The 25,894-nt window shown below is 33.3% G+C and overlaps 1 protein-coding gene across 3 annotated transcripts in view; it reads left to right on the top strand.

Moving 5' to 3' along the window:
- Positions 1–25,894, top strand: part of LOC150110504 (tetraspanin-5-like) — a 108,006-nt gene that overhangs the window by 647 nt on the left and 81,465 nt on the right. For all 3 annotated transcript variants that reach the window (XM_090394258.1, XM_090394249.1, XM_090394241.1), the window contains exons 2-3: positions 17,005–17,199; positions 22,538–22,612. In XM_090394258.1, the coding sequence (XP_090250384.1) occupies positions 17,005–17,199; positions 22,538–22,612 (270 nt within the window). The remainder of the gene's footprint in view (positions 1–17,004; positions 17,200–22,537; positions 22,613–25,894) is intronic.

Genomic DNA, 25,894 nt, shown 5'->3' with positions numbered 1-25,894 from the left:
CACTACTTAGAGACACGATTAAGAAGGTGACCTCATCTTCTCCTTTTTATTATTATTATTGTTTTTGTAATCTCACAAATTTTTCACAGTACTTAAGTGTGGCTGTAAACAGTATTCAGTTTTATTAATGCTATGGGTTAGCATAAATGCCATTAACTTTCTGTTGTATTGTGTTCCGTTATTTTCCCTCTTGGAAAACAGTTGATGAAATCTAACTATTCCAGATAGGTATGCAATGAATGAGAGAGAACATTTACCCGAAGTACAAGAGTAAGATTTATCTAGAACCTTCATGCATTACATTAGCAACCTTTTTTACCTCATTCAAAAACGAATTCATAAAATTACATGTAGGAAGGTTAGGTTAAACCCGTTTCGTTTATAAATTTAAATAGAAACCAAAATTTGTACCATCTAAAATAGAGGATCAGTGCACAAGCAGACTTCCATGCTTCGCATATTTGACATTTAACTATGACTGCGTTTCTGTTTTCTTGTTCAGCTCTCTCTCTCACACACACATTCAGTATAAAAATTTATACTCCTTTTGCATCTCATCAGTGGGTGTCAGGCATTGTCATTGTTAATATTCCAGGAGGGGAATGTCAGAAAAATAGTCATTATAACCATAAACTTTTGAGATGATGGCATTATCCCCTTTTAGGATATCCTATAGAGTAATCTTTTAATTTTCTTTTGAGAAAATTCCCTACCTTGTGAACAACTACTGCAATGCGAGATGATTTTACTATAGATAGATGTTTGATTAGTGTGTAAATCAGTGGTGGCCCGTGAAGTTTTAAATGGGGGTGCTGCATACGCAAAATAATTTTTAAAAAATTCTTTTTTTTCCTAATTAGTAACCAATTTATTAATAAATAAATCTACAGATTTATTTATTAATAAAGACTAATTTGTTTGACTGGTGGCATCTAAATAGTTACATAGTGTCCTGATATGAACCTTTAATATTACTAATTTTTTATAAGTTTAATGCAACTTTTTCCAGTGTGAACCACATAAATGAATAGCAGTAAAGATAATCGTACCATAGTCCGACACTGATTTTTCCATCAAACCAAATATCCTTTACACTTAACTGCTGCTCTACAGCTTGAATATAAGCTATATGTCATATAATATATTATACAATATAATAGCTATTTAAATCATACAATAATAATAGCTCAAAGAACTTGGTGCCTTATATTTTTTTCCAGATCAACAAAACTTACAGACCTTGCTATATTCCTCTGATTTATCAATTATCTATTAGTCTTAATATCAAAATGTGATTTTGACAATCCCCTTTTTGGTCTTAACTGCTTGTTCTTCCCAGGTTTCTCATCCACAGTTTTTCTTTGTTTTTTTTTTTTCAAGTATGCTAGCATAAATCTTATCTGGAATGTTAGTAACAACATTGTTCTAATTTTCATATTCAGATTTATTCCCCTTTTTATAATGAGCATTATTGAAACCCTTCCAGTCATTTGGGATTCAGCCTTTTGAACAGGCCCCTGAATTATGCTGTATAGCTACTAAGTTTTATACCTCCATATTTCTTCCTTTTTTTATTCCCCCCCCTCCAATATCATCTACTCTAACTACCTTTTTGAATTCCTTACTTTTCTACTCCAATATGTGAATGTCTTTGTAATTGCTTCCTCCCTCAGATATTTTTTTACCACTGTGCTGTTGCCTGTCATTTTAATAATTTGTCAAAGTAATTACTCCCCTAACATCTAGAATATCATTATCTTCAAGTCTCAATTCTTTTCTTTCCTTGATTATTATTTATTTATTTATTTTATTTTTTCAGTAGTCTCCAGAATATATTGTGCTTTATTGATATTTATTTTCTGTATTCTTCCCAGTCTTGGTGGTTGATGAATATCTTTGCCTGATCTAAAACCACCACCATGTTTATTCAAAGTTTGAAAAAGTTTTATGTGCAGTCTTTACATTTCATGATTTGCTAATCGTTAGCCCACCCACCATGCTAATGTGTGTGTGTTCACAGCATTCTGTGGTCTAGGTCACATAAAAAAGGTAGTTGGCTGACAGATGAATATAAAATGAATATAAAATATGAATATAAGCTGTTTCTAAATACCTTCCTGGAATAACAGCATCTACTTTAGAGATTCTACTGATGCTGAGGGATTATGTGGAAAACTTTATTTTATTGTTACGTGACACTCCTCAAAGAATTCAAGGACTCATTGTAAGAGATTCACTCCACTGCATAAAACCCACTGCAAGTTTTAATTCTCCATCCAAACACTACGTCACTGTCCAACTATCCATATACGTACTATCTGCTACCCAGTAATAGTATTTTTGTGCGTTACCAGGATGATAAAAAAATCCTGCTTTCTTCATATGGGATAAATAAAACCCTCCTCACTCTGTATGAATTTTGCTAATTCACTTTCAGTTGAGAAGGTGTATATAAAGATTTCTTTTGTCATGAACTTGGATCTTTTCCAATTTAAGAATGTAATGTTCCATCTTTCAACTCTCTTCTGTAGAAGCTTTCCAAACAAAATTGAAAATATTGTTGGATATACAAAAAAGTTTTGAAAAAGAGAAGGAAAAAAAAAATAAGTATCTATGATGAGATGACTGTTATGCCAAGAAATTGGTACCATGTTTGACATACTAATTTTTATTTATTTATTTTTTTTATGGCATTTGCATCCACCAGTGACTGGATTAAGCACCATCAATAGGCTTAAGGGTTAGATAATTCTCTACTCTGGAAGATCAAACACAGTACTTTAAGTTTTATTTGAGGTCTCCATTAAGCAACCTGTGCGTGTGCGCACACACACAGGGCATTGAAAGTCATCTGCTACCCAAAGATTTCATGCATATTAGTATGGATTTTTGTAAAAATCAGGTTGAACCCAGTCAAGTGATATTTGAACCCACTGTTGTTTGCATAGTGGAAACATTGTTCATTCACCTGGCCATTTAAGCCAGCAACAACATGCCTTATATAGTTAGTTGTATTCCAAAACAGAATTCTGTTTAAATATTTATAAAACATGCAAAAAAAAAACTCATCTACATTTTTTACATTCAGAAATTTAGTTAAGTGTGTAGTTACTGTTGTAAGTAGGAAATTTAAAAAAAAAGAAAAAAACAATGTGCTTTTGGGGTCCCCTCCTCATGCATTTTCACACATTCTGTGTAAATACAATATCAAATCCACAAACATATGCAGTGTATATTTGATTTCCTTAATTCATTGAAACAGGCAATCAAAACTGGACCACTAATTGGCAAGTGATGTATACAGCCTATCCCTGTCATGTCAAATCCCTTTTTCCTGATGTGACATGTTTCTACAAATGGGGCTCTGGAAAACCCTACAAGCATTCCTTCCTGCTGCAAAAGGATTCTGAGTTGGAGGTAGTGCCAACTAGAATCCTAGTAGAGGATCATTGCCTGGTGAAATACCGCCTGCCTTATTGGATGCTTCATATGGCTCCCTAAAAGCAGGCAAACTGGCTAGAAGTACACATCCAAATTATACACACATATGCTAGCCTTAATAGCCTTAGTTCCCTCAACTATAAATCCAAAACAGCCAGTCAGCAAGTGCAGAATGATATGTTTGGTCACCATAGCCAGGATACTGGTTTCTTCAACCCCCCCCCCCTTTCTCCATGGAGTGATACCCTCTGAAAAGCATGCCAAGCAGAGAAGGCTCAGAACTCCCATTTTGAGGGTATATCAAATAAACACATCAGTGCTGCAAGCTGACTGCCAGATAGTACGTATGCCTGAACTGCTTAATCTAAGTCTCGGCTCTGGGTTAGTCCCAAGGGAGTGGGAAAAGGTGAAAATAGTTAAATTGCATAAAGGAGGCTCCAAGGCCACTGTTACAAATTACCAACTGATCAGCACGTAAGGAGTCATTGTCCAAGTATTGGAGAAGTTGGTCAAGAGCAGAATAAAGGAATGGATAGATGGAAATGGTATACTGTATGGGGGGCAGCATGGTTTTGTGAAGGGTAGATCATGCCTTAATAACTTGCTCACGTTTTATAATACAGTGATGGCTGAATTGAATAAGGGTAATGGGTTTATAGTGATACTGCATGGCTTTGCAAAGGCCTTTGACAAGATACCACAACCACATGGAATTCTAATCAGTAAACTGAAGCACATCTTGATGGATATAGGGCTGGTGAGATGGATAGGATGGTTGATGGAGAGATATCAGAGAGTAGTTTATTCAGGAGTAGAGTCCAGAAGAAGGCCTGTGACTAGTAGTGTGTCACAGGGTTCTGTTCTCAGATCCTTTCCTATATCATTAATGGACAAATTAAATAGTAGAGGAAAGGATCTGAGAGGAACTGTTCAGTTATTTGCTGATGATGCAAAGTTAGGTAGAGCAATAGTTAATACATATGTCAAAATTTTGCAGGATGATTTGGATAGATTGGCAAAAGGAGAATGTACGAAGGTGGTCTGAAAAGTTCTTGGCCTCGACCATAGATGGCAACACTGTCAACAAGATTTTTTTTTTCTAAGTTGGTACATCTGTCATAAGCATCCATGTGAAATTGCAAGTCATTCTATCAAGTAGTTTGCTTTTTACAGCTGTCTGAAGCAAAAATTTATCTGTATCCCTTGAAATGGATAAAATTGAGTATCATGCGGTTATAAAATTCTTTGTAAAAGAAGGTTTAATGCCAAAAGAAATTAATTCGAAGTTCATAAAAGTTTATGGGCACTCTTTTCCTTTGTTTTCGACAGTTATGAAATTGGCTGCCGAGTTTAAATGCGGCCGTACCAGCATTGAAGATGATCCATGTGAAGGACGTCCAAAAAGTGTAGCAACACCAGAAATCATTAATCAAGTGCACGATATGGTATTGGATGTCTGGTGAGTCAAAGTGCGTGAAATTGCTGAAAAAGAAAGTGTAGGATATATTTTGCATGAAGAATTGCAAATGAAAAAGTTGCGCAATATGGGTGCCAAGTTTGCTCATAGCAGATTAAAAACACACTCACATGAAAATCTCTGAACAGTGCTTGGAGCGTTTTAACAAGAATAAAACTTTTTGCGTTGATTTATTACTATGGATGAGACTTGGATGATCCATGATTCACCATTACACACCAGAATCCAAACAGCAGTCAAAACAGTGGGCAGAAGTCGGTTCCATCAGCGGGAAAGGTCATGGCATCAGTGATTTGGAATGCTAAAGGCATTTTGTTTGTTAATTATCTTGAAAAGGGTAAAACAATAACAGGGAAATATTATTCCCATCTTTTAACCAGTCTAGATGAAAAAATCATAAGAAATTATCCGGTTTGCAGAAGGAAAAAAGTCATCTTTCTTCAGGACAATGCACCTGCCCACAAAGGTGTTTTGGCAGTTGGAAAATTAAGGGATCTGCACTATGAATTGTTGGAACATCCACCCTATTCCCGAGATTTGGCTCCCTCTGACTTCTATCTCTTTCCAAAACTAAAACTCTTTCTTGCTGTCAGCACTTTTGTTTAAGTCAAGAGGTGATTGCAGCTGTAGAGGGGTATTTTGCAGATCTTACTGAGAACCACTACAGGGATGGGATAATGGCACTGGAACATCGCTGGAATAAATGTATTGGTCTTAAGGGAGATTATGTTGAAAAATAAAAATAATTTTGAAATTATAAATTTCTTTTTTCATTGTTAGGTCGAGAACTTTCCAGACCAACCTCGTATGTCAGTTTAATGTGGCAAATTGTAAGGTTATGCATTTTGCAGTGAAAAGATTACCAGTTGTATACCACATTGGTGGAACAGGAAGTTGACAAAGCCAAAGAGACTTTGGAGTGTGGTTAGTGGATAATGAGGTCAAGTTTATGGGGCACATAGCAAAAGTGGCTAAAGCAGCTCATCAGATTACTTGGTTACTGAAGAATACTTTGATCATCAGAGATAATCAGGTTATTGTTCCTCTTTATCGAGCTTTGATGAGACCCTATCTTGACTACTGCATGCAGATCTGAGAACCACAGTTTCTTGGTGATGAGGATGTGGAGAGGAATTGGAGGCATGTGACCAAGTAGCAGGTCTATGGAATGAACCTTGAGAACAGATTGAAGATTTGTAGGTTACAGAAACTGGTTGATAGGCAAAAAGGGGTAATATGATTGAAACATACAAATTACTGAGGTGTTTTTACAAGATTAGTTCAGAGGAAGTTTATCAGAATAGGTCTGGTGGTGTTAAACTAGAGGTCATCCTTGGAAACTGAGTAAGAGTATAGTTCGCAAAGGTGTTAAAACAAAGTTTTTTGCTTGGAGCATAGTGAATAAGTGGAATAGGCTGCCAGAGTCTGTTGTGGATGCCATCCATTCATGAAAGATGAGTTCAAAGCAAAGTATGATAGATACTGTGCAAATGTTGGATAGCTCTTGACATGATGTTTAGGGCCTCTCTCGATGAGTCTAAGGACTCCCTGGAGTAGCCTGTAATAATAATAAAAATGGCATATTAGTAAAAATGGCAGTTCATAGCCAGCTGCCATATAGTGCCAGGCCTTAACCTGTCGGTAGGCTTTTCACTCAACCAGTAGTACATAATCCTGCTGCCACATAGGAGAGGGAGTCAGAGTAGTGGTATATGAAAGGAGCACTGGTGAAGTCACATTATGGCAAGGAGATTGATCACTCTCTCTATGGATGTCATGTCCAATCAATTGCATCTCCTCTCACTGCATGTCTCCACTCTATCCTTCCATCTAACCATAAATGAAAATATAATGAGTCATACAGTGACACTGACAAAAACAAATCACTCAAAACTAATCCCATCAAAAAAAAAAAAAAAAAAAGGCCAATCATAACTCATACTAGAATCTCTACAGTGAAAACTTGCACTCACTTCATTAACATACAAGATGTTTAAAAATCTAGGCATTTTCCACTAAAGATGCTATTTTTTTACTCTCTCTGCTATTACCTATGCAAATCCCATGCATTATCTTGATAAAAAATTATATTATTGTTTTTATCCTATATCTAGTGTGAAGCAACTTCATTAACACACCACAAAATATCCATAAGCAATATTTTGGGTGGAATGAGGAAGTGCACTCAATAGATGTAATTGTAATACAGAAAGAGAACGACACTATTTGGAACTCCTGTTTATGAAGACCCAAACCTATGTACTGCTACACTGCTATATTTAGTTGCCAGATCCAGAACATATATATCTGGAATTTGATCCAGAACATATACAAGTATATGTTCTGGATCAAATTAAATCTTGATTTAATTTGATTTAATCATAATATTTCATGAAAGACAACAGTTCTTTATCCTTCATTATCCCCAGTGGTGAGCTATAAGGGGCTCGCGCAAGCCCTTTGTTAAATTTTTCTCAAATTTTAGAGCCCCTTGTTCTTGTTTACTTTTTTATTTTTTCAAAAGAAAAAACAAACAAATATAATTTTTTGAAATATATTAAGCAACAAACTCATACGGTAGCCTAACAAAAATTAGTCTATTCGACAGTGTATAGATTATTTGGAATTATTGTTTCAACTCCTCTATAACGAATGCGCCCAAGTTTGAAAATAAAATAAGTTTTACCATAGCCAATGGTATGGTAAAACCGTTGATTATCACTTGAAGTATAAAAACAAAAGAGAAATACAGTATAACGTATTTCAATATTATTGTGTTTAGATAATATTTGTTTATTATCTAAACACATTTATAGATTGTTTGTCATAAAAACTTCTATCACAAACAAAACAAATTTATTTTGTTTATAAAAAATGTGAACTATTGCATATGTGCAATTATAAAAGATTTTATTCTTATTATATTTTGATAGTTAAAAAATGTTTTTCTTATGTAAGATAAATTAACACAGATGATTCTGTGCAAGCATGTTTAGATCATGAAATGATCTAAACATGATAGCCTTTACAGGTTGATTGCCCCCTCATACTTTTTGATTGGCATTTGTACACAAGCTGTATTAATAAAAGTTTTTATGTGAAATACAGCTTTTTTTTTGCTCTACGATGCAAGCCCTTTGTTAAAATTTCCATAGCTCACCACTGATTATCCCCCCCCCTTCCAAAAAAAAAATGCATTGAGAATTCTCAAAATTTAAAAATTTTTGTTTCTTTACTGGGCTCTATAGCATAGTATCTTCATAAAGCTTTTTTTTTTTTTTTGTCTTTATAGAGTAATGAAAGATGATCACATTCTATAATTTTTTTCATTTGTTCTTTAATTAGCCTTTATATGTTTCTAATTATGTTATGTAAATTTTTTTAAATTTTAAATAAGTTGTAAATTTTATTATTTGTTTAAACATAAAGTAAATTTGCAATTAATCTTTAAATGTGTTTAATTTTTATAATCTTTTTAAAAAATTTGTTTTAAAAGAAATTTAAAACAAATTAAATTTGTTTTAAATTTGTATTAACCTGGACTTAACTTTTATTAAGTTAGTGGTCGCTGACCTTCGATAGAAGATAGCACCATAAGAAGAAGAACCTGGAGTGTTACTGTTTTAGAAAATATTAAAATATTTAATTTATTTAAGCCCTGGAGTATTTATTTAATACTCCAGAGTTAAAGATGCAAAGGTCAGAATTTAAGAAAGTTCGGTGAAGAGTTATGTAAAGATGTTGAAGTTGTGAAATTAAAAGGAAACTGCAAATTTATTAAATTAACATAGACTGACGAACATTCATTGTAAACTAATAGATATAAGAACACCAAGTTTATCTTGAATTTTGTGATTTTTGGAAATTGTAGATATCTACAATATAAACATTCATTAATAATTACGTGTGTGCACTGGCATGTAATTCATTATCCATATCTGAAATGGATAAATTAGATTATCTACAACATTATTATTTTTCTCTACTCAATATTGCTGCAACCATATTTTTAATTATAATTTACATTCATTAATAATTACGTGTGTGCACTCGCATGTAATTCATTATCCATATCTGAAATGGATAAATTAGATTATCTACAACATTATTATTTTTCTCTACTCAATATTGCTGCAACCATATTTTTAATTATAATTTACAGTGTGTTGCTTGATGCATCCTCACATTAGTAAGGAATGCTGTTACGCAACAGAGGCTGTTGGCATTTCGTTCCATATGAATGACCACAGACAATGTCTTTCACCTTGGTTTATTTTATTCATTGCTGGTTATCTAGTTATTGTGGCTTGAGCAGCATTCTTCTTCATCTAAAAATATGAACCTGCCATTGCCTTTTAAAGCTATAATTTCAGAGTAATTTTGATTTCTATATGAAGCAGTTGCCATTAACTGACATTCTGAAGCCAGCAGCATTTATCCTTCTTTATTGAAGTATCCCTTAAAGTTTTCTTTTAATTTTGTTTACATAATATTTTTTTCTCATGAAATTTGGGGTAACATCGTTGTTACCCCAAATATTAACCATTTTCAGAATGCCTTTTAATGCATCTGTGCATTTGCTATCTGTGGCTTGTGTAACATTTATTTAAATTCAGTATTTTGAGAATCCTTTCCTTCATTGTTAAATAATCAGCATTCAATAAAGAAGGCTATTATGGTGAAAAAATTGTGAAAACTGCTGCTGTGTTGGAGTAATAACTTTAATTTAAAATAATGACTCACCATTTTAACCTAGAAAGTTCATCTGAAGTATATGGTGTAAAAAAGGATGAGGACTATATTTTGTCTCCACAGTTAAAAGTTTTATTTTTAATTTCACCTTTAATTTCACCATTACTAATTTGACCAATTTTTGACAATAGCATGTGACCTATGGCGAAATGATGTATATCAAATTACTTTTAGTAGCTTGGTCGAAGTCCATCCATCAGGTTTAATTACTTAATCCTGTTACATTAAGGTGATTGATCTCATTGTTACCCAGAATTAGAATCTTATCAGCCAGTTCCAATTTTGAAGGACAGTGCTGGTAGCATTCCTAGGTAGTGATGATTTATAGTGCTACTCTTAATTGATATTTGTACCTACTATATGGGTTTCAGATTATTCTATTTGGTAGCTAGAATTCTGGGATTGGAGATTGCTGGTGACTTAATCCTCATTTATTTTGACTAGTTGACACTAGAATTCTTCTTATTAAAAACAGTCATTTAGCATCTTGAAACAGTTAAGTTTCTTGACTTGCTTTTCTTGCAAACACTTCATCTGGATGTTGAGTCAAATATGAGCTGTCCTTGTTCTCTATTTTTAAGCTCTCATTATTATTGATCATTATACATAACTCTCAAATAACTACAAAAAAGAAGGTACAGCTTTAGGCTCACCCCATCCTTCCCATAAGTTTTATATGGAGACTTCCCTTATGCTCTAGATTTTGCCACATTTGCAAAGTGCGGCAAGAATAGGTATGTAAGTAGATAGAGAAAAAAAGAGACAAAGACTAATGTGAATAATTTTTAATAGATGGGAAATTTTTACCTTAGTAGCAAAGGTATCTTCAATACAGCTGAGTACTAGAACACAATAAAAATAACGTAGGAATTTTAAAAAGTGCCATCACAGCTCAAGTACAACAACCAGTTAATAAAATTCATAATTAAACAAAGTGTGTGTGTTTGGTAAATACACACAATTATGACTGGATGTGTTAACTGTGCCAAATGGCACAGTTAATACATCCAGTCATAATTGTGTGTATTTAAAGAAGGAAAGTAACTTGAAATCTTTTCTTCCAATATTGTTAAATGTTCTGTTATAAAGGAAATAATTCCCTCGACATTTTTATTATGGAGCGAAGGAAACATATCTACTGTATTTTTTTCTGATATGCAGTTTTTCGAAAGAGATACTTTTTTTCCTGAAAAGCTGACAATTTGTCAGTGGATGTCAAAATATTTTCATTTTTCCCTTGGATACTTGTATTAACGCTATTTAAGTAATTAAAAATATTGGCTAAATATGCCATTTTAGCACACCAAATATCATTTTAAAGACATTTTACTAAAGCATCTGTACCTTCATTTTGAAAGGAGGCCGATAATTCATTCTTAAGTTCTAAAATTCAGAATAGTACTTTACCCTTGAATAACCATCTTATTTCAGTGTGCAAAAGCAAGCATTCGTACTTGGCTTCCATAGATATGCAAAGTTTTTTAAAAAGGCATGCTTTTAAAGGTCTTGACTTGATGTAATTTACCATATTTACAACTTCGTTTAGCACAGGTTTTAATATTACTGGTGATAAGCATTTTTGAAAATTATGGAGACAACTACCATGTTTGAATAAAACCTTTAGTTTAATATAACTAAAATCTACTGGCTATAACAAAAATACTGTTAATAAAATACTCTATAAAACTACAACAAAAACGAATCTAGATTACAGTGAAACCATAGCCATCCCATACATTAAAGGACTATCAGAAAAAATCAACAGAATCCTACAACATTATAACCTCAATGCCACCTTTAAACTACCCACTAAACTTAAAACCATATTCAACTCTTCTAAGGATCCTCTCCTCCCATTAGCACATCCTGGAGTCTATTGCATCCGCTGCACCTGTAACTTACCGTACATTGGTGAAACAGGACGGACAATCCCTATATGCAAGAAAGAACACATTAGACACATTAAATATAACCATTATGGTGAAGCAGGCCTCTCAGACCATGCACTCAACACCTTACACCAAATCAACTGGAAAAGCACCTGCTCCTTACACCGCACAAAAACCTGGTACGAAAGGAAATTTAAAGAATCCTGTGAAATCTTGATAAACCACCCAAATATCAACAACAAAGATGGCATGAAAATTCCAAGGATCTGGATGGCACACATTCAGCCTACCTAATATGAAAGATACAGCATAAGTCAGGACTCTAGCCAATCCTTAGCTAATATTAGAAACCATTCCATACCAACTGGCTGGAATGATGTGAATATATGTATATAGTAGACAACACTAATAATAGGACTCTAGCATTGATGTATAATTTTTTTGAAAAAAAAATTTTTTTTTTTATTTAAATTTTTTTATTTTTTATTTTATTATTTTTTTTCCTCACCAGAGGTCAGGCCAACAATTGTTGTAGCATTTGGTCAGTGTCTTTTAACAAACCAGTTTGATTGTAGTATAGCTTGTTTCCTGTGTATAGTTGTATGCTCCAGAAGATGACCTTGCCATAAAGGTCGAAATGTCGAATGTAGATTTTAGTTATATTGAACTAAAGTTTTTATTCAAACACGGTAGTTGTCTCCATAATTTTCAAAAATGCGTTCGGATCACCGTGTAAGCCTAAAAGAAAGGATTACTGGTGATATTTTTGAAACTAGGGATTCTCTATGCAAAAAACAGTGCATAGATATACTATTTGGGTTTATTTTCTTTGCAAGGGTAACAAATCCTTTAATAGAGCCTACCATTCATGCAGCACCATCTGTACAAATTCCTACACAGCTCCCATGAAATTTTAAAATTTTCTAAATAAGACATAATAGTCAAAAATATCTTGTCCTGTTGTACGTTGGTAAATTCTCTCTGCAACATAAAAATTGATTCACTATTTCGTTTTCACTAATGAAGCGAACAAATCCTAGTATATGAGCTTTACCGCTAATGTCAGTGGACTCATCAATTTGTAAAGCAAAATGTTGTTTGCAAAGTTTCTTGGTAACTGTTTTCTCAGTATCATCTGACATATCTTTAATTTTATTTTTTATTGTATCGTTTGAATGAGGAATTTTCATAATTTCCTTTTTTGCTTCTTTGCCAAACATAATGTTTACTATTTCACAGTATGCTGGTAAGAGACTCTGCTATAGTGTGTGGTTTTAATTTTACAGCAATTAATTCAGCTACCTTATTTGATGCAAGTTATGCCTTATTGGAAATTTTAAGTCTTTTCAAAATATTTTACTTGCTTAACTTGCATGTCCAACAATCTCTTGAAATAATCTTTAGTTTTTTGAAGCAAGTTTGGCATGCTTCATAGTAAAGTGGCATTTCAACTTAGCAGGAACCATTGTGCTATTGGATAGTTTTCTGCGCATATAAGACACTGTATGCGGGGAAAAGGATATTCTTCCTCACCGTTCCATGTAAAACTGCAACTTAAATATTCATCTGAATATTGTCTATTAATTTTTCTTATTTTACTACGTGTAATGCTGTCTTCTGTACGAGACGTATTTGCAACAGTGTCATTACTACTACTTCCAGTTGTAGTAGTAATTCATTAATATTTGCCCCATCATTAATATTTGCCTCAGAATCATGTTTACACTTAATATCAAATTTATCCTTTGTATGCTACTACAATGTTAGACAACCCACAAACCAAATACACATTAAAAATGGACTGTGCAATATTACGATATTACACAACACACAAACCAAACACACATCACTGAATGACTGTAAAAGAGATGCTCCTCCCTGTCCCTGCTGCAAATACATGACCTAAAAGTGAAATGTGCATAGCAGTCTTCAGTTGTTAGGATCAGATTAGCCAATTACACTCAGAACTGTGTCATGTGACATCTTTCACTGGCAGAACACTTATAACCAGTTCATGGAACACAAGCGTTCCAGGGAACACCTGTTAAGAACCATTACTCCAAGTGAAAAATCTAGTCCTCATGCCTGCTACTGACCACACTTTTACTCAACTTTCAAGGATGACCTCTTGTTCTGTCTTCTCTAGCTAAGTGCTGAAAAATTTCCCTTGCATCAATCCTATAAAACTCTTTTAAGTCACTTAAATATTTCTATCATATCTCCTCTTTTTTGCCTATTAACCAACTTCTGAATTCTATGTATCCTCAATCTATCCTCATAGAGAACATTCCACAGACTACTCACCATCATGTTTGCTCCCCTCTGAATCCTCTCCACCACTTCCTCATCCCCAAGAAACCTAGAAGACCAGACCTGAGCACAGAAATCCAGATGTGGGCATATCAACACTTTATAAAGAAGAATAACAACAACTTGTTTATCTCTACTTGTTAGTTTGTTTTTCAATAGCCAAGTAATTTTATGAGCTACCTTAGCAACATTACCTCTAAACTTCAACTCTTTGTCTACCACTACCACATCTATTTCCTGGAGTACAGTTCCATCACTGTGATATATGGCTTTAATCTATTTATCCCAAGATAATAGTCACATCCCAAGTTAGAGGTCATTCACATGATGATGATTCATGTGACTCTTTATCAGTACAGTAATGAGGGTATGAAACGCCTGTTGCAAGTGTCTAACTTGCACCCTCCCCCAACCCAAAAATGACAAAAAGTGTGAAAAAGTTAAATGTAACAGGTTAGATGTTACTAAATGCAATATGTTAAATACTTACTATTAACCCCGTCAAAATGAGTTGCAGTGTGTTGCAGAATTTGTGTCTAAAGTGGCATATTGCCGAAATTTAAAAATACAATATAAAATAGCAGACTTTTATATCTATTTATTTATTTTTATTTTTTTACATATTTTATGTTTTGCGTCCTGGCGCCTCTTTTGCCACGTCCTCGTTACGGCACTGCTCTTTATGATACTAATAGCAGTACCATAATACCTGCATATCAAATATTGGATAACATAACATCTTCATTGCATTTTTTCATTAATCAAATTAACAAATTTTCTTTGAAAATCTTAATATATCACTTATACTCCTTAGCATGAATCATTTGACAAATAATAAATAATGATAAGTAATGAATATTCTGTTGCTATTATAAATGGACTCAGATCCTCTGGTGGAAGCTGGTAATGACAGGTAATAAAGTTAACTATAGGAAAGAAGAGATTGGATATCAGATCAGAAGCCTTAGTTGGTTCCTTGCATTCCCTGAAGCATGTTGAGATCTCCTGGATCAAGAAGCATGAAATGGCAATCTTCATGCTAAAAATCATTGCAATTTATCACTATTAACAAAAGTATGCAGTTTTAATATGCATCTCTATCAATGTCCCTGTCTATCTTTTTATGTACCATATTTTTTGCCTCTTTATAAGATGCACCATTGGGGCATCTTATAAGGCATTTTTCATGTCAAATTTTTGGAAATAAAATATTCTTCACAGTATAAGATGCAGAAATTATGCATGGACTTTTTCATGTGAATATTATTATTATATTTTTTAATTTTAAATTTTAATACATATATTATCCATTTATTTTCCATGATATTTTTGTTTTTGCACGCATGCATAAATAATTTCTCTTCATAAATTTAAACCACCATGATGACAACCCTGTAAAATTGATATTTCTTTCAGTTACCAATAATTTTGCTCATTGAATAATCATTTTTGTAGCAACCCAATCTTCTTTGATCCATTATCCAAGTTTTTAATTCATTTTCAATTTCTAGCCATTTTGCATTAGGTTTTCTGCAGAGATTGTGTTTTTTCGAATTTACTTAAAGTAATTGCTGCTCTTCTGTTCCTCCAAGTTCTTACCATTTTTTCTGTAGGTGGAAGCCCAAAATGCTTCTCTGCTGCCTTATTGCCATTCTTTTTTGCATACTGAATCACACATGCTTAAATGCAGTCGTATAGCTGTGTCTGTGCTTTGTAGATTGCAGACACAGACATTAATCATGCATTACCAACAAGCGATGATGCACCGTAACTGCACATGCTTAAAAAATATTTCGGTGTATAAGATGCATCCTAATTTTCAGACAAATTTTAGGTATAAAAGAGCGGGTCTTATAAAGTGAAAAATACAGTAATTTCTAATGGCTTTGATATTTTCATTTCCTTTCTTTTCTGATTGCTTATTATTGCTTAGTTTGATTATAACATTGCTATATATTGCAATGTTATAATCAAATGGTTTAACCCTAGTAAGGCACCTGCCTAGCACAGTTAGACACATGGATCTTGGTAGGAAAGATCTAGGTTTGAATCCAGTCTAGGGAGCACAGCTTGCACTACCTTTAGGGTCAGTTGCTGCAGTATCCAGGTATTTGCTTGCACTTGGAATCTCCGAACTTTATATAGTTTCTACTATATTCGGCATGAAACTCTTATTCGGCTAAGAAACGATATGGGATGTAATATCTCTTAACTTAAACAAGTCATATGTCGCCAAATTGAAGCCTTTGGCTCTTCATATATCTAATAATTTATTAGGACACCTCTCGGCAATACTCATAGAAGGGTTGTAAGTTCTGTTCGCTACAAACTTGATATTAACTAGGTCTACCTACTCACCGATGAGACCTCAATAAAGGTTGAAACCGGTCCGGGTAGTGGCCTTCTCTCATAATGTTGAACAGAAATACACTCCTAGGAGCTAAGTTCACATTATGGGTAAATATCAAGAATAGTAATCGGAGCTTGCTCCACCTCAGACATGAGTTGCCTCAGCTTGCACTACCTTTAGGGTCAGTTGCTGCAGTATCCAGGTATTTGCTTACGCTTGGAATCACTGAACTTTATATAGTTTCTACTATATTTGGCATGAAACTCTTTGAGTTTCTTATTCGGCTAAGAAACGATATGGGATGTAATATCCCTTAACTTAAACATTTATAAAGCTTTTTTTGCTCTGAAGGTAATTTATAATCTTAATAACAAAGGTGACAGAATTTTTCTTTCAGAAACTTGTATTTATTCCATAAATCTACAGCCAAAAAAAGCATAAATAATTAACTGAAGGTGAGTTAGCTAGTCTCACAAAAGTAACAGGGCTTTTTCTCTCTCTAAATCCTGATATTTACCATTGATATAAGACAAACTAGCTTAAGAATGTGCAGTCTACAGAGACAATACTCTTGCCTCTTAGCCTTAGTTGTATTTGGCATAATGCTGGCTGGATTGGGATCCCATAATTTCAACATGTACTGGTAATTATAAACCAAAATATGTTAATTATTCATATAATGACCATTTAACTAGTTGGTATTATGGTTGTTTGTAGTGATCATGTGTATGTATTTATTTTTTATCCAGTTTTTTAAGGTCATGTAACAGTTATGTTTTATGCAGCTGTTGGGTCTAGGTATCCTTGTGGTTGGATTTTGGGCATGGACAGAAAAAGATATATTCAACAATTTAAGTCGATTAACCAACATTGCCTTGGATCCTGCCTTTATCCTAGTTATTGCTGGTACCATCACATTTATCATAGGTTTCACTGGATGTGTTGGAGCATTGAGAGAAAACACTTGTCTGCTTGCAGCAGTAAGTATAAATTTCAAATTACTTTAATAATTGATATATAAGTATTACTGCACATTTGTAATTAGAATCAGATGGAAGTATCTCTTTAAAAAGTTTCCTGTAATGCTTCTTGTTAAAAATAAAAATACTGATCAGTTTTTAGTAAATGGTGAAAAAATTGACTTTGAGCATCTCAACCACATCAAGAAACTGAAGCATTACTGTAGAAAGATAAAAATGGCTGAAAAAGTCTGGATTTGATAATAACAGTACATAGATAAATTTGTTATTTTTGGAATTAAAAGCAGGACTCAGTTTGATCACCGCATTCCTAGTTATAGCTTCAAAAATAATTGACTTTGGTATATACTAGGTTTTTATCAAATCCTTTACCATTCCCTGTTTATTTATCTTCAATTGAAATATTATTGCAGATATCTGTTCCATCTTTTGATCTAATGATGCTGATTAGTCAAATTTTTTACCTATCATTTTTGATTAGACACTGATTAGTATTTTTAACATTTTAATGTATAGATCTAGGAAACAAAATACTGGGTTAAATAAATTATATATTCATTTCTGAGAAATATACTATTGTTTTTGAAATCATTTGCCACAAAAAAGAAAAAAAATATATATATATATATATATACACATATTGCTGGCTAAAAGAAAATTAATGTACAGCAGTATAGATGAATTGAATATATGTTAAAGCAAAATGTTAAAATTAATTTAAAAAAATGGTATCTGTTTCTTAAGAATTTAATTATGATAGAATTTAAGCCAGTATAATAAATAACAATGGAATAACTTAAAATGTTTGCTCTAGTATCACATTTTATTTAATTCAATTATACATCCGATTTTACATTGAACCATATTATGCCTCCTTCAGTTCTAACTGATGACAGGACATAAGGGTGTGTATTATGTTGTTTTAAAGAACACCTGCAAATCAAAAGAAGATATTAAGTAGTGATATTTCACTAGATTTCAAATCTGCATCTTCTGCACACAAACTGGTTATCACAGTGCATGCACACACGTCCACGTGCACACATTTAGTGCTGGAAAGAATTAAAATTGTATTGGCCACAAAAATAGTCCTAGTTTGATGCCCTTATTGTTGGATGAAATGTTTACAGTTGTTGGGTTGAAATTTGTTTTAACATTACTCAAAAAAAGTTTTGGTTAAATTAATGTCAACTATACTTGGTAATGGTATCTTTTAAAACACTAACTCAAAGACAAGGCTAGTTGTGTCATTACATAGTCTGTACTACACATTTTTCACTGGCTCTAAACTATACAATGGATTAAACCCTTCCATGCCTCAGATACACAAAGCTGAAACACAATGGTTCCTTTACCATAATTTTGGGGATACATCTGAAAAGATAGGTAAAGTTCTTAAAACAATCTCCACACCTTGTTCAATTACACATGAAATGAGCAACTTTCATCTATTTTTCACCACCAAAGAAACTCCATTCTCTGTCATATCCAGGAATGTATGAAGGGCCCTGTGCCTGCTGTAGACAAGCAGGAGGATCTGTTGGCATCTGTCTTAGAGATTGCAAGAAATAATGGATTTCTTGTTTCTATCATTAAGGCAAGTCAGGACTGGCAGACCATGCATAAGTCACCTCTTCCTTCACACAAATGTAGACAAAAAACTACACTGCTGCATAGAGATCATCACAAGTTGATGAGACTATTTTTGTCAGCAACAGCTGCAGTGAAACACTTCCATAACCTTGACAGGTATAACTGCATTAATTTATCAAAATTTGGGAGGCAGTCATTTTAAGACCATCGCTATCCCAATGGTTTTAAACTTCTACTCAACATTAGAAAGCACTAAATTAGGACTTGCTGCAATGGACACTTGTGTCCATTACAGTAAGTTTGAATTGCTTCTAGCAATTCAAACACTGTAATTGTAAGCACCTATATTGTGACAGGTTGTTTGTACCCAGAAGATAGTGGTTTGAAGGATTTTTTTTACTTAGTTATAAATTAAAGTAGTGATGTCAAGAAATTATATTATTGTTTAATCCTTAATTTTACCCAGACTAGTTTCGAACTTTATTGAGGTACTTTTCCAAAAACTGAGTGATCTACAAGATCACTCTAAATCTCACTGAGTAACCCTAAACTCAGCACTGGCTCCACTCAGTTTTAATCTTTTAATTCGATCTTAAAACTTGCATCGTAAAAGCATTTACTTTGTTGATGATCATTTCTTAAGCTCTTATATTTCTGCATTCCACCTGGATACACATTTCTGCCCATTGTAATAACGTCCTCTTTGTTCTGTTGTTGGTTGGCCATTTTTGATGTTTGCAGCATCCAGAATTTTCCAATGCAGTGCATCTCTATTATTAATCATTAGTGTGTATTATGATACACATAAGATACACTAAAGATATAATACCACTTCTGTGTGACCTGTTACTTGAAGTTGCACAAAAGTGTGATCCAGTTAACTGGATAATGGAAATTCTCTTCAGCTGTTTCTGAGGATTTCCATTAGCCCAAATTCATGTTATGATAAAGTGGCGTTTACTCTCTTACTTCTAAATCCAACTTCATTAGTGAATAAAGTGTACCTACAGACATCAGCATTTACAAATACCCAACAGTCAACACTCGTGACCTATCTGCCTTTTAAGGTACTTTAGTTCCTTGCAAATGGCATGAATGCATTCTACTGAGCACCTCTGCATATTTTAAAGTTTCACAAACTTTAAAACGTATGGATGTTTGAGTACTTGTTCCAGGACTGGATTCTACTGTTTGAAGCTTATTTTGAACTTGATTAACATCGTTTAAGTACACACCAGTGTGTCTTTAGATGTTGGTGTATCTCAGTAAACTTGTCATTTAGGAACAATATGGTCAAGAAATCAGTGTTACTGTCAGTTCTCACAGTGATGTTACAAAACCATATGTAAAGTAAATGTTAGTATGCCCCTCATATGAAAACATAACTGCCATCTTTCCAATAAAAAAGCACAATTGGACATCCTCTTTACATGCTCTGAATATTCTTGTGAGAAACCAGTGTGTGTAAATAAAACTGATATATGCACATTCATAGTGTGACTACACTATGAATTTTTTTTGTTTCCCCATTTACAAAAGATTGTAAAATCTACAATAGTGTGAGCAGCAGGGTAAGAAATTTTTATATCATTTTTGTAATTTTATTTTTTTACATTGTATCTCTCCACCTGTCTAAACTCCCACCCATGATGATATAAACTTTGATTTGCTTAGAATCATTTGAAGAATCAATCAATGTTTGGAGCACATACCTTCTGAGATAGACCTGCATATATGTACAAAATTGATTCTTAATATGAAAGTTTAATTTCCTAAATTATGAGAAGTATATAAATCACCTAAGATATCCAAAAGATATTCCATTATTTAGTATACATATGAGCTACTTTGAAGTTAATTACTTCAAAGAATTATTATTTATATGGGCAATCCATGGGGTCAAGATATTGCAGGAGACACATTTGATTCATTAACATAGTACCTATCATACATCTCCTTAAATTTATTCACTGTTGGAGCACTCACAACCACCTCTGGCAACCCATTCACCACTCCAAGAAAAGAACCTAGTCTGCACACTCTTAGACAGCTTCCCAGTCTGATCCCTTGAAAGATTTCTTCTGTGTCAATCTCATAGTATCCCTTTAGCAACTTAGAGAGGGGATAAGTTTCTATCATATCCCCTCTCCTCTGCCTGTCAGCTAAACTCTGCAACCCACACACTCAGTCTGTCCTCATAGGAAACATTTCAGACCTGTCACCAGCTTGCTCACTCATCTCTGAATCCTCTCCATAACCTCCCAATCTGCAAGAAATGCAGGTGACCAAATCTGTACACAGTAGTCAACATGTGGCCAAATCATAGCCTTGTAAAGAGGAATAATAACCTCTATATCTTTACTTGTCAGTGTGCTCTTCGGCATCCAAGTAATCCTCTCAGCTATTTTGCCAGCTCTTGTAATATGTCCTCTGAATTTCAGATCTCTATCCACCATCACCCTCAAATTCCTAGCCCTATTAATTTCCTGTAAATTAGTACCATCACTATGATATGAAATGTGTAATCTTTTCATCTAAGTGCATTACTTTACATTTGAGCCTCTGTAGCTCAGTCAGTATAGATGAAGACCTTTGGTTGGAAAGACCTGGGTTCAATTCCTGTCCATGACACGAGGAACCTTTATCTGATCTCTTGACTAAAGGTGAGTTAGCCAGTCTCATACAGGGGTAGAGGGTTTTTTCACCCAGAAACTCTGGTTTTTTGTCCCTCAGAACAGGAAAACCGACCCGTGAATACAATGATCTACAGTCATAAAAATACATACTTAATCCTTTGTTAGGAGGGCTCAACCAGACTTATGGGATGGTTGAGGAAAGGGGGGGGGAACCCACACGGGGAAAAAAAAAAAAAAAAAACCTCTTACATTTTACAACATTGAATTGACAACCTTTGTCCACACTGGCAATTTATTTAAATTGTCTTTGTAAGATATCTACATCACCTTTATCAACTATTTCAATCATCTACAGTATAATAATGATATTTCTCTCTCTAGTTTTGCATTATTGACAAACAGTAGTGTCTCTCTTCAAATCTTCTATATCATTAATATACCAATTAAAGAGTAGTGGTCCTAGTACAGAGCCCTGGAGCAATCCACTAGTCATCCTCATTTGCCTTGATAGTTGTATTGCTGAAAGCATAAATTCAAAATCTTTCCAACCATGGAATGATCATCCCAGATCCCCTGATTGTTGCTTTTCAAAAGTGGTAATCCAGGTAACTGGTCCCTCTTTTTCTCTTACAGACCCATTCCAATTTCTTTCATAAGTTCATCTTCTGCTTCATGCCTGGTATTTAAATGGACTGTGCTCTGCTGAACTGGCCTCTACATAGTTTCTTCTAATCCCTGAATAAGAACAAGAACAGCTGCTCTTTAACACCCATTTAAAGTCCAGCTTCACACTTACCAAACCAATATCTCTTTTCTTTCATTCCATCTCCTTCTGTTCTTTGTTCATCCTCCCCAAAAGACTACAACATTCAGCTGTTTAAAAAACTTGTCAAACAAATTCCTCCTCTCTTCTTGCCCATATATGATACTCATGTGCTATAGGTCTTGCAACCTTTCATGTGTAAGTCAGATATACTTTAAAATAATAATAATAATAATAAAACTGAATTTCCCATGCATTAAATACAAAAATTACAAAAGTTATAATTGTTATATGTGTTCATTGTTTGGTTTTAATTTTTTTTTTTTTTATATTCTTAAACTTTCAGTATGCAATTTTTCTAGCAATCTTGCTGTTAGTTGAGATGACTGCTGGAATTCTTGGGTTTATTTTTAAAGACTGGGTAAGTCACAGCACATAAACAATTAATTAATAATGCTGCATTAATGATGTGTGTTAGTAAACTTGTGCATGAAATAATTGTTTCCTCAGTGAATGTTATATTTCAGCTTTTAAAGAGATTTTAATTGCATTAAAGGATTGAGTTGTTTTCTGTGGCATTTAAATTTATATCCTTTCATTTAAAATTGCCAAATGAGTCTATAGATATCTGGGGTATATGTGCAAAATCAACCTGTTTATGTAACAATATCTTGCAGTTGTCATTAAATAAATTTAAAAAAAATGAATCATTAAAAGTTAAATATGCATCTGTGTTCTGTATCAGGAATTTGTAAATGATGGTCCAGGAAGGATTTTGGACGAATTACCAAACCCAACTCCCCATGTTGGATGGAGAGGAGGAAATTAAATATTTCCATGTTGAAATGTTATCAGAAGGCATTGAAGACTATGCAGAACTTCTGCTACACATGGAATACTCAGTTTTTGAATTTAAAGCATTTCAGATAAGAGATTTAGTTACTGACTGCTTGAATGAGTGTTTCAGCAGCTGCTGTAGAATTATATAATTTAATATTTCTCAGACAGCATGAGAGTTTAAATCAAAAAATAGTCTCCAATTGCAATGTTGAAATTATTTTAAGTTTTTTATTTTTAAAAATAGAAATATCAAAGAAATTTATGTTCATTTTATTTCTTATATGTGGAATAGTTTGGTTTGGAAATATTGAAATTATTAAATGCAGTTAATAGTAAATTAATATAAATCACCAATGTGTAGCATACTTTGAAATAACTAATCATTTAAAGATACTGATTTATATTTTCTTATTGTGAGATAGATATAATTCTTCTAGAAACTGAAATCCAAAAAACCTCGTCTACTATTCTTCAATTTTTATTTCACTCCACAGATCCTCCCATGTGGTGGAGTGAAAGAAAGGATAAAGAGGACCAGTGAATTAATGTCTTTACTTGTTTCTCCTTTAGTGAACTTAGTTGTTTATTGAATATCATATTTAGTGTGTAGAGATTGTATTTTCTAATGTTAAGCAACCAATTTCATTAATTTCTTTTCTTTCTTTTTAATAGCTTTAAGTGTCTTTACACATTTATAAACCTGATAATAAATTTTATTACCTTGTGCTAAAATTCTTAATCTTCCCACAGTACGTTACAAGAGTTTGAAATCTTTCATTTTCTTGCATGAATTCTATATTACAGGGATGTGGCTAGCATCATCGGCAAGGTATGTCTAGCAGACTAGACATACCCTGCTGACAATTTCAATCTGGAGTACAATAATATAACGAGAAATTGACATCTATTTGTATAAAGTCACTCTCCAAGACACAAGTGTATGCCTGCATGCACTTAGCACAAAGTACATGTGTATAGTCAAGTAATGATAGTGACAAATTGTATTTATCAGGTGCATGTGAGCAGAGCCGGTGCTAGGGTCTTTGGCACCCACATGCAATTTCTATCTAAGCTCCCCCTGTAACTATCCAGGAGAGTGTGGTTCTTTTACAATAATAAAAATTTTAATTATTTGAAATTTCTTAAATAAATTTTGAGAACAGCCACACGTTGGTTTGCTAAATCTAATGAACCGGGGGTGTTGACTAGGCAGGATAATCGTTAAAAACCCGAATATTCAAAAAATTCTCAAAAGTTAAAGCAAATTTTGATAAAGCCACTTCACTTTAATCATTGAATATAATGATACAGGGATCATAGCCTTCTCACCGACCCGAATCGGTAACAAAATTAAAATGAATTTTAATTAAAGTTAACATTTATTTGAACTAAAGTTTAAAAAATTCTTGCATTTTACAAGTTACTAAATTCTTAGTAGCTTGTAAAAATATTTTAATAATTTTTATAAGTGGAACTATCTTTTAGGAAAATAAAAGAAACTCAAAATAGATGAGAAAATAAGAAAAGAATTCAAAAATAATTAGAACATTTAATATAAGTATTCAAAAAATCTTTACAGAATAACTTGAATACTTGAAATTTTTTTTATTAAAATTTCAAGGTTTTTGATTTCATATTCACAAAATTAGAAAATAATGGTCTTAACGTTTAATTCCGCACATATATCATTTTCAATAGCTATTAACGCCGAAGTAACAAGCTTTTTTTTTGTGACATACTTGTTCTTAAGTACGTTTTAATCAATCTAAAGTAGGTGATTCAGTTGATTTAGTAGGTGCGACAAGTTTGCAACAAAAGCAAAAAACAGAATTTAAAGTTTCGGAATAATTGAGCCATGTTCTTGGCACAAGCTCCCGTTTTCCATTTTTCTATTATAATACGTGTCACTAAATTTACGACCATATGTATCTCTGGGATATATTATATTTTTCTTTTGAACAGGCCCCATTTCAATTAAAACAGCTCATAATTTTTCATCAATATTTCCCCATTCACCTGGATCTTCTAAATTTACAGAGACTAGCAATGTGTTAGTTTCGTGGTCAACTACAACTAAATCTTGTTGTAGTTGACTAAATCCTAACTATTTTTCACTTAAATCATGTTCAATTATCTTGTTCAATAGTTGCAAAAGTACTTTCATGAAAACTGGATGATGTGCACAGTTCTTCAACTCTGATTTCTGATGTATCGAGTTGGTTACAATCTGCATCAGAATATTTTAATATTTTAACAAATTTATTAAGAGTCCCAGTTTGTTTTTTAATATCTGCTTCTTTCGCAGCATAACGCTTATGATTTTGTGCACCGAATAACTTTTTTTTAAATTTTTGATTCCATTTCTATTTTATACCCACAAGAAATTATTACACAACACAACACAGAGACGAAATAATAGTCGGCACTGCACTACTGTCAGTAGCCTACTGAGATGCATACCATATGACTGGTTAACCAGCAATAAATGTTTTATACAAAAATTTGTTTCTGTGCATAAAAACCGTTTATCGTTTCACTTTAGATAGATTGCAGTAGACACAACATTCTGCAGGCAGCATTTAGCCTGCTCTAGCTGCAAATTGTAAACAGCCGGCTGATCAAAGAGGCGGCCATATACATTTTTTTTAAATTTTTATTCAGTGTATCCGGCCTTATTTATTTTAATATTGATCATTCTAAGAATTTTTTGTTTTTATGATAAAAATTTTGTTTTTTAAAAATTAACTTATGAACCGTTCCCTGGCGGCGGCGCCCGCATGCTCTGCATGCTCACTTCCGCCGGCCCTGCATGTGAGTTTATTAAACACTCTGAAATATGCAAGTGTGACTGAGTGCATGCATG

This window comes from Typopeltis vanoorti, chromosome 1, assembly GCF_054136105.1.
Source record: "Typopeltis vanoorti isolate ZY-2024b chromosome 1, IOZ_Tvanoo_1.0, whole genome shotgun sequence".
Lineage (NCBI taxonomy): Eukaryota > Metazoa > Arthropoda > Arachnida > Uropygi > Thelyphonidae > Typopeltis > Typopeltis vanoorti.
The sequence above is the reverse complement of the archived record's forward strand: the minus strand, read 5'-3'. Positions and strand labels throughout refer to the sequence as shown.